This window comes from Mercenaria mercenaria, chromosome 14 (genome assembly GCF_021730395.1).
Source record: "Mercenaria mercenaria strain notata chromosome 14, MADL_Memer_1, whole genome shotgun sequence".
Classification (NCBI taxonomy): Eukaryota; Metazoa; Mollusca; class Bivalvia; order Venerida; family Veneridae; genus Mercenaria; species Mercenaria mercenaria.
The window spans coordinates 60,074,139-60,084,880 of record NC_069374.1 but is presented as its reverse complement, the minus strand read 5'-3'; the positions used below and the strand labels follow the sequence as shown (position 1 = coordinate 60,084,880).

The following is a 10,742-nucleotide window of genomic DNA, read 5'->3' as shown; positions in this document are numbered from 1 at the left end:
ACCCCTAAAACCCCAGGGTGGTGGTGTGGGTGAGGGGACCGGGGGAGGGGGAGTTGCAAAATGGCGGCTAATTATTTGAAAATGTCTATTACAGTCATATATGCTTAATTAACTTCTACCTCTTATCGTGGAAAAACACTATATTAATAGTTTTCAACACTTTATGATATGTAAAATACAATATTTTAAACAAAAGTTGAATTTATGTTGATAAAGAGAAAAACAACAGCTACATAAATCTCCATTAAAATAGTTTATCATTTTCAAGTAAACTGATAATGAGACGAATCTTGATTTTATAACGAATAACAAAAACATTTTGAATTAACCGATTTTCATTTGTTTTGTTTTTTTGTGCTACGACTCTAAATTCGTTTTAAATAAAAATTAGCAAACCAATGGAAACGGCTTTTACACTGTTGTATAGTTCTGTAGATTTTTTTTATTTTATCAGTTCAAAAATTAAAACGTTGAAACAAGTGACGTAACTTATCAACGGACCGAGGACCCGACCGTAAATTTATATCCATTGTCAATCCATTGGATACATATACGAGTCAGTTCTGTATATGTACGGGAGGCATTTATGCTTTGATATAAAAATAAAATATTAGAGATGCAGTTTACTATATATCCTGTGCAATATTCACCACGAAAACTACAGTTACGGCCAGTGTATTAGGCGGGAAGTTAATTCTGGCAATTATTATCAATATAGGTTGTTATGCCTGTTAAAAGTAAACTTAGGTTAAAACGAACTCCTCGAAACCAGCACAATGTGTTCGCTATGTCCGGGCCTTCAAGTGAATGTATACAGTTTAATTTATTTATAAATACTATTTGTATACTGAAAAGATTTTTATGATGACAGTAATGAACTCGTATTGAATGTTGTGAGTCGTCTTTATAAAACGATTTGATTGTTAATTCTTTAATAATCATGCACATGCGAAATCTTAAAATCAAATACCTATAGTCTATTCTGACAGATGTAAAAAGTCAGTTTCTGAAAAAAATACAGTGTTAAAATCTGATAAAATCCTTTTTGATAGATTAATTAAAATAATTTGCAATATATATGTTCACACTTAGGATATGTTGCCGAGACTACAGACGTAATTAGCCTTCAGTTGTAACGTTATTTTCTGAAGTCAATATTTTTGTATTTGAAAATATAAAAATATACCATTGTTTCAATAACACTACAACAGCTTTTGTAAAGTCCTTATACAGACATTTATTGGTGCGATATTACTGAAAAATGATATTTCAATGATTTTTTGTAACATTTGAAACACGAAATTTTGTTCCTATTATCTAATAGCTAGGTTTAACTAAGTTCATCAAACCATTTTATTTTACATTGAAAAAAAAAAGTGGGGGACATTTGAAAATGCTCCTTTATAAGCGGAATTTCGTTATAACCGTCCATTATAAGTGAAACTTACTGTATAAGCAATATATAAATTGTATCTGTATCGAGGCGTTCAATTAATATAATCAGAACTAAATATTTCTATTTCTGTCATGTCTTAATTGCAAACTTTTTTATTTCAGAATAGTGAACAGTATGTAGTGACATTAATTTTCACCAAAAAAAATCTATTGAGGATGGCGGAAAAGCATGTCCTCAGATATTTAATTTGTTCTGTAAGGAATCACATGCAGTTGTAACAAATACATAATCAGCAACAATGAACACGTAAAAGGCAGAATAGAAAACACGCATTCTCTCGTGTAAAATTTTTCATGTCATGATGCTGTCTTCAATAGCAAACCATTGTTGGAAAAATAAATAAATACATTACCTTAAGATTCAAATACGAAAATATGAAATGGCATTGTTGAACGTTTTTGACGGTTCCATTGAGGAATACAACTGATATCCCATTCTGAAAGTTGCACGGATGAAAATATGACCACCACTATTGTAAGACACCAGATAACAGCAGGTAAAAGCTATACCAAACAAGAAGAACTTTCCCCGCGTTCTACTTTAACAAAACCAGAAACTTTGCAAGAAAGCGAAAACAAACAACAACTGAATTCTGAAATCAGCACAGACAAAATGGTAAACTTAACATGCTTTCACACAGACGAAGGGGCAGTGACGACAACTGCTATTGAACATGCTGAAGTGGAACGCGTATTCAGTAGGAGCAATAGGGCTACAGAATGTTATTTAGACGACATGGTCTGCGAATGCAAAGGTGTTAACAAAGGTGATGTCAAAGGAGAGGAAACATCCTCGATAGCAAATATTGCTGGGACAGGAAAGAAAACATCTAAAAGCAAAAGCGATGAGGCACACAAAACGGAGTGTTGTGAAAATGTAGACAAAGACAGTATACTCAACTCGTCAAAAGTCGTTGGAAACGAATATACAGCCGACAAAAGAGACAAATGGATGACATCTATATCAAAGAATACTGACGTTAATACAGTAGAAGGTAAACATAATTATTCTCTCCATCAACAGTGTTCTACTATAACAAATATTGAAAAGGGCAATGGGACTGTGAACATGTACATTGATGATGCCAACTACTCGAGTTCAATACACGTTAATAATAGTGACAAAGAACAAAACAACTCATTATATTCGGACAATGAAGATCTAAGAAAAGCACTTGACGGTATATTAACTGAAAAAACTTTTACATTAAGCATTTCTAAAGACGAAACTTCAGACGACGAACTGAAAATCCAGCATTTGCCTTTGGTAAGGGAAACCGATGAGGAACCTGTAGTTTTAACAGAAAACACATTTCTCCAAGAAGTATGTCCAAATAGATACGATTTCGAGGAAAGGAACATGGAACAAAAAGCAGTTTTTTCAAGCACATCTACTGGGGAAAAAGATGTACATGAAATAGTCCGCCATGATCAGATCTCTACAATTGAAAAGGAAGATGAAATTACCAAAGAAAGTTTGTGTTCAACAATAACAGGTAATTCCAAAAATGTTGATGTACGCAAATATTCTGAGCAAAATAAACTTTCAACAGATAGTGGGAATGAAATAAGTGTTGGAAGTTGTCAGGATAGGCATGGGAAAACAAAATGTAAACAGGATATTATAAAAGAAAACCGCCTTACTGACTCATTCGTCAGTTTTAAAATACAGTACAATGGAGGTGACAAAATACCATTGCAATCTGCTTACAGAATGTCAGTGAAGGATGAAATACCGACTTACGTATCGTGTAACAGAAATAAGTCGATCAGTAAAAAGGTGGAAAACGAAAACCTAGATGTAACATCTGTAACAAATGAAGGCATTATCATCAAACAAGGGTTCGATAACCAGGCAATTCCCGTTAGTAAAATCGAAAACGTTTGCGAGATTAGCTTAAAAAATCAGTCAAAAATGCCGACTAACAGTCAAGCGGGACAAGATAGCCCAACATTAACATTGACGGGCACTGAAAAAATGATTGATGAATCACCAATGGAAAAAGAATCTCAACAAGCAATTAGTAGAACTCCACAAAAGAAATTTAATTCAAAGAGAAAACGTAAGCATAGAAATATCAGAAAGAACCTTTTCAGAGACACATTTGCCAATTATGGAATAAAGACAAAGGGGGGCGGCAGTACTACCAAAGGGAAAATTTTATCGCAAGCTGCTGGAAGCATGCCAATGAAGGATGAAATACCGACGTTCAAGTCCTGTAATAGAAATAACACGGTCGATAAAAAGATGAGACACGGAAACCTAGATGCATTATCTTTATCAAAAGCAGATAATCAAATCGGCGTTACACAAGACAAGCAGGATCCTCCAGCGAGTAAAAACGAAAACATTTCCGAGACAGAGTTGAGAAACCAGTCAACAGTGTCAACTACCAGTCTAACTGAAGAGGAAATAACTCACCCAACGTCAACAATGGCGGTTACTGGAGAAAAACTCGATGATTCACATTCTCGTCAAACCATTAGAAAATCTCGACAGAATGCAGAAGAAACCATAAGCAACCAGGTAAAATCAGCATTCGAGACTATCACAATATTTTGATAGATATACTAAACAAACATTCTAACTCCCCAATCAATATTTTGGCAATCTATTTCAAATTACTAACAAGAAATAGATGTAATTTCTTTCGAATTTTGAAAAATTTATTAGATTTGCCATCATTTGGAGACCTTTCATACAAATCAAGTTATGCCATAATCTTATTCATTTTATGACATCGACCTACCTAAGTCACACAAGTAAACATAAATATCCAAAATTTACAAATAACGAAATTCGTTATAATGCAGAAAAATCATTAGAACAACGACTTGACTTCTATATCCTGCCATATCTTAAAAACACATTTAAATTTGGTTTGATCTTTTGCCATATATATATGTAAAATACCTACAGCTTTGTACCGTTAAAGCTGGTATTTGTTTGTTGAATGAAAACTGAACATTCATTTTTTTTTATAAATTTGAAGAAGTAATAAAAGGAAATAATAAAATCTGTAAAACAATCCTTTGGAAGCATTGAATGCAACAAAGTAAAATAATAGCAGACTCAGTTTGATTGCACCTCGACTTTGTTGAAATGTTAATACGTTAAATTGCCAAAATATCGAGAGGTTGTTTTACGTGCATATGATTAACTTAATAGTTTCAAAATAAAAAAAAATCATCAAACCAAATCATGAAATACTAGAAACAGTGTAGACAACAATCAGATGTATACAAGAAGATGTTATAAGTCGAATTCTTCTTCCGATAAGAAATAAATATATATCCAGCGAATAATTGCTATGAGTATATATTTAACGAAGAGATCATGCATGATGAATTGTCCTGTGCTGTTGTTTTTTTTTTTTTTGTTTTTTTTTTTGTTACAATGTAGATCTTTTTTGTTTTCATTTACAGGCAACGATATTGTGTAAAAGAACAAATAAGGATTTTATCCAAAGTTCGTTCAAAGGACAATACACAAGAGGTAAAAACATAATTAAAGGATGTTCTGTTAGAGCTTAGAATGCAACAAAGGAATGTAATTTCAGACTCCGTTTCTGTACATTTGAAATACGCAACACCCTTCATCATACTGGCACTGCATATACCGATCATGGTTTACTTTAAAAATGCGTTTTACGCAGAAAGGTCCAAGTAGGTAGCTGTACTTATTTAATTGTGTTTTAAAGTTGTGATTTGAAACTTTGTGAGTTCGGTGACTGACTGGTAATTATATCAAATAATCTTTGGCAGTTTGGATGCAACTCATTTCATGGGTATGCATGGGAAGATTAGAATAGTGCATTTGGCATTTCCTGGAAATTCAATAATCAGTCTATACATTGCTGTTACTTCTATACACAGATTTTTTCACCATTGTTTGTTTTCCAGACATGTGTAGTGACATCATTGATAAAGCATGGAGAATGCTTGTCGAGAATATGAATCCATGGCTTTTATTGGACGAATTTCGAGCCATTCAATACTTCCAAAACTCGGTACAGAGAGACATAGAGGTATTATGTAATATTATAACATTTTGTTTCTGACCAAAGTGTCATTTCCTGTCCGTTGATGTTTAGAATATTATGTTTCCAAAACACAATAGCACTACGATTCATAAGATAATATCGTATACGCAGATGAACGCTATATGTTGTTATTACTTCATTTATCAAACGATATGTCCGGGACATTTTAAATGTCTGAAGTAACTCAGCTGCGTTAACCATTACACCCCTGTAATATTTCGAAAGAAACTGACACACCATGGCCAAAGGGTAAGAGCAATAACTTTGCAACGTCAAACTGACCATGTCAAACCTTGATAATTGTACATTTGTGATACAATGCCAGGGCATTTATTATATATTTGTAACAATATAATGATTTTAATATGAGGCTGAGGCTCGTCAAAGATTTTATGAAGATTTAAATCCTTTTGTTGGATGATCCATGCTGTAAATATATGAAAAAAGCTGTATATTGTATCTCTACACTATTTAAAGTAATTACAACTGAACTTCGCTTATTGTCGCTGTTAATAACTATTAAAACAATATTGTTTAAGACAAGGTTTAGCAGATATCATCAAATTGAATGTGTTATGAGTAGTGAACTTATGTACTAATAGCTGATTGAATCTAAATATATTACTCGTCAATGTATAAAAATACTTTTCATCGTTGAACATAAATTCTATTCATTTCATAACAAAGGAGGTTTTATCGACAACAATTGCAAACAGACAAATTCTTACTAAAGTTAGAGCAAAGGGTGTTGATGGGTATCTGCAGTTTACAGAGTGTCTGGCATCATCACACCAGATAGAAATACTTCATATTCTTAGCACTTATGACGATAGTCTCCTAGTAAGAGTAACAACGAATCAAGAGACAAACAGTTCTGAAAAGCGTTTATCGATGAAAATAACAGGTATATTAACTACAATAAATTTCTCTTTATCTCGTTTAAAACTGGGCTCTAGCTATGTGTTAGTTGTAAAGAATTGCAATAAAATAATTAGTTGGACCTTCAAATTTGTGTATGCTATGGTATAGTACAACAACTTTTAATAACACATCTGAAAAGCAAATACCTCAGCCGTACAAAGTCGAGTTTTTTCAACATAAAACCTTTGTAAGTGACAGCTTATTCCCATGTCTTTTTCAGTAATGATGTTTTACATGGGAGCACAATTAATATAGAGATGCGGTAACATGTACAAATATGAATTGATTTTAAAACATTTGCCTCAACTACCTTTAACATTATATCTAAGTTCAGCCACAAATCAGCTTCTTTGATATAACATACATATTCATTATCTTCAACACATTCACATGTTGACGAAATGGACGATTAACATATGATTTGTTGTCATTTACACTCAAACTGACACTGATTTGAAACTGATTCTATGAACATCGATTTAATATTCTGATTCAGATTTGAGGCATGAACTGATTACATTCTACATGTCTGAACATAGTACGTTACCGTTGTCACCACTATTGGAAGAAAACGATGCAGCACTGGTAAAACTCTATTCGCAGCCAACATTATTAAATATTGAAACAGGATCGGTATCAGATGAGTCATGTAAACAGATTGATTCATACAAAAACATATTTTTTGAAAATTCCTATCACTGTAAAAATATTTATATCGTATCTGATGCTGGATTTGGAAAAACCTCATTTGCAAAGAGACTAGTAATGTCTTGGTGTCAAGCACATGAACCTCAAAGTGGTTATGCACAATACTTTAAAGCAGAAGACATCGAATCAGTCAAAGAATTTAGCTTTGTGTTTTTTATTTCTCTTCGATGTTATAGTGGAGTAAAATGTGAAGTAGAATCAATGATATATGACCAAACTGCTAACCATTTGCCCGGGTCATATACATACCAACAACTGCAAGATATCCTCCGAAATGAAAGATGTCTCGTTATCTTGGATGGACTTGATGAATGGTCCCATCCAGTCTCCACAGAGTGTACCAACTTCACAGAAATACCGCACAGAAAAGTCCGAGAAAAAACAACTGTTTTAACAACAACCAGAACATGGAAGCTTAGCCTTGCAAATCTACGGACTACAGATATAGATAAACGAATAGAAATCACAGGACTTTGTCGAAGTTCTTCGTGTAATCTGATACACAACGTAACTGAACATCTAAATAAAATGTCTAGTCCTCCAAGATCGTCTGAAGAATTTGCAGCGCTCATAAAGGAAAACAATCTAGAGGAGCTAGCGAGGATACCACTAATTGTAATGCAGCTGCTATGTTTATGGCGTGATGGAGAGCCTATCGGTAAATCTCGATGTGAAATATATAGCAGTATTACAGAATTGTTGTTAAGGAAAGGAGAGATGAAATCTCCTTTATATATACAAGATGACGTCGAGTCTCAAGATACATGCTTTTGTTACAGAAATCGTTTAAGCAGAAAGTATCAAAAACATTTGTTAGCACTAGGGGAGTTATCATTTAACACTCTGTTTGGTGATGAAAGGTGCTCAGTTGTGTTTGATAGGTCAACAGCCAAGAAATATCTGTCAGAGGATCAGCTGCGATTTAGCTTTAATACGGGTATTTTAAGTCAGTGGAAAGTTCCCTGTAAACTTACCCGCAGGCAGTATAATGTATCGTTTCTTCACAAAACATATCAAGAATTCTTCGCTGCGCTGCACATAGCATCTCAAACAAAAAATCCTGACAAAGTCAAAGAATTAATAGTTAATTACTGTAGAAGTATGAAAAGCCTCGTTGAAATGTCCAGAGTATTCGTCTTTCTTAGTGGAATGAATTCGGAGCTGCTCATTGATGTATTCCACAGAGTGTCTCCCTATTTGCCAATCGATGACGCGGTTGCATGTTACAGGGCTTACGTACCGTATGAGGTCAATGTATACAATCTACGTAAAAGCCAAAAATTAGTCACAGATTACCAGAACTTAATACTAGAATGCATAGGTGAAAGTACAGAATGTCAAGACAAGAGTTCTACCTTTCATCTTGAAGACATAATAATAGGATTCAGTCATGACAAAAGCGAAGAATCTACAGATCACATCCATTGGCTTCGACTATCAAAGGCAGTCAAAGAAAATTTGCACTGCATCAAATCAGTCTCCATAGTATACACATCGAAAACATCAAAAACAACGAAAACAGAGGACGGCGTTCAGACTTCTAGCGGATGTTTGGATATTCTGTCTACAGAATCGCTACCCTCTTTGCAGAAAATTCAGTTTCATGGTAGAGATCCTAGAAGTATGTTTTTGCCGGTGAAAATCAACAGTTTGATAGAACATGCAACAGAATCTATTAGGTGTTTAGACATTGAAGGCTGTAGCTGCAATTACGAAATTGCACCATTAATACGAAACATGTTCTGTTTGGAATCCTTGCGGATAAGCAACGTGAAGATGGATTATCGTGAAAGAAAGGCATTGATTATTTTCTTAAGTGAGAGTCATTTACAGAAGCTAAAGCAAATAGTACTTCAAAATATATCTGTTTACACTAACAAAGCTTCCAAATATTGTTTGAAGTTAAATTTATCGAAGAATTGCAATCTTCAGTGTGTTAGCTTACGGAATATCCCAATATCTCAACTTGAGCTTCCAGCTGAAGGACAGATGACATATCTATGTCTTGACCAAATGCCTCTGAAGCAGCTGAATCTTGCTCCTCTTAAAAAACTGCAGAAGTTGTTGATTGCCAGTCTGCATGTGAAAGAAGTAGACGTTTCACAAAATGTAGAACTGGAGAGTGTTTTTTCAAATCTCAAGGTCACCGGCCTGAATGAGGCCACCACAACTTTATCACCCATGCCTTAAAATGTTGCTATTGTCAACCTGTGTCCAATCTTCCATTCATTTAAGTGGTGTAGGAAAGACATTACAGGATTGGAACGAAACCAGATTCCATGGTGGGTGTGACTGTATGACTGCATACAGGAAATATCACTCAATTTAATCCAAGTTATAAAATTATTAAATCGTTCGGCAATGACATAACACATTTGTTTAGGTAAGATAAGTTACACCATTAATACATTAAATATTATATGAAAAAGTGAGAAAAGACCGCCATTCGAACTCGGGACTACAAAATACCGTTCTGATGCTCTGCTGTTGTTTTCAGATCATTTCTACGGTAAACTGTGTATGACAGTAAAAAAGGAAAACTGAAATATCTAACGATAACCAGATCACAACAGGGCTACATATGTGCTGCTTTTCGTAATATTTACTTTCACTTTGCATTTTGATGTTTATTACCTGTTTGTATATTACCTCTGCTGTGTCATTGGTGTTGCTCAGTGACAAAAGTATCTAAAATGAATTGGATTTGTGATTAAAACGTTTGTAACGGTTTACTCTCAAGATTGGGAAAATGTACATAATTTCAATAATACTCGTAATTTTAGATCCTGGAAATTTTTTAGCATTTGTTTCACTTAAATCAACATAACTGAAGAAGAATAGTTTCATCTTTGGAAGGAAAACTGTTTCCTTTTCTGATTTGTTAAGAGTCAGCAGTCGTTTAAAAACAAAGCTATTTTTCAATTCTTTACAAAGTAATCGTGTAAAATAACATATTAATGTATGAAACATAGTGTTGTTTCCACTAAGCATTTTAATGTTCTACATCCATTTGTATTGGGGTTTTATGACAGTATTTTATATTCGTTTTTACTTTTAAAATTGTAGTTGTCTGTATTATGGAATTAATTTTGTGATTGAAATAAAAGTTATAAAACCAATGTTTTAAATGCGTCACAGAGTTTGTTAGATTTGTTTTCTCAAATGTGCATCATCGTACATTTAACCCTGAAAATTTCGCATATACACCGTAACAGAAACGAAACAGAACCTAGGAAAAGTCTGCAACTTTAAATCAAATGAGAATTTTCACATATACGCCGAACCCGAAATTGAAATGAAACCAGAACGAAAACTTACGAGAATTGAATTCGTGAAAATAAAGTGAAAAAGGTCACGTTTTCTCACAACTTCGTTCTTTGTCCATCACAAAAGGGTTAATTTCATCGAGGATCCACACGAAATGTCTGAACAAATTTGTACTCATTTTGTTTTTCGACGGCGAATTGGGTGCCTGTGTATGATTAAATACTGGTATCCGAGCGATAACGTGTCAACGCCAGTATAAAGATCAATTCACATGTACTTCAATATACATGTAAAATGTTATACTAATTCACACGTGACCAAGAAATTTGGATCAAATTAGATGCATAT

The 10,742-nt window shown here is 33.8% G+C and overlaps 1 protein-coding gene across 1 annotated transcript; it reads left to right on the top strand.

Moving 5' to 3' along the window:
• The first annotated feature begins 1,563 nt into the window (after window positions 1-1,563).
• LOC128548527 (uncharacterized) lies at window positions 1,564-10,253 on the top strand. The gene is made up of 5 exons (XM_053523625.1): window positions 1,564-3,982; window positions 4,882-4,951; window positions 5,359-5,483; window positions 6,186-6,402; window positions 6,916-10,253. Exons 1-5 carry the CDS (start codon window positions 1,916-1,918, stop codon window positions 9,315-9,317), a joined length of 4,881 nt encoding a protein of 1,626 aa, XP_053379600.1. The 5' UTR covers window positions 1,564-1,915; the 3' UTR covers window positions 9,318-10,253.
• Window positions 10,254-10,742: the final 489 nt, after the last annotated feature.

What these genes read in the sequence shown, in the direction of transcription:
- LOC128548527 (XM_053523625.1), top strand. Translation starts at nt 1,916, where the DNA reads ATGACCACCACTATTGTAAGACACCAGATAACAGCAGGTAAAAGCTAT. An exon ending in CAAAGGACAATACACAAGAG is followed by an intron (nt 4,952 to 5,358) that starts GTAAAAACATAA and finishes TTTGTTTTCCAG; the next exon opens with ACATGTGTAGTGACATCATT. An exon ending in CGGTACAGAGAGACATAGAG is followed by an intron (nt 5,484 to 6,185) that starts GTATTATGTAAT and finishes TTCATAACAAAG; the next exon opens with GAGGTTTTATCGACAACAAT.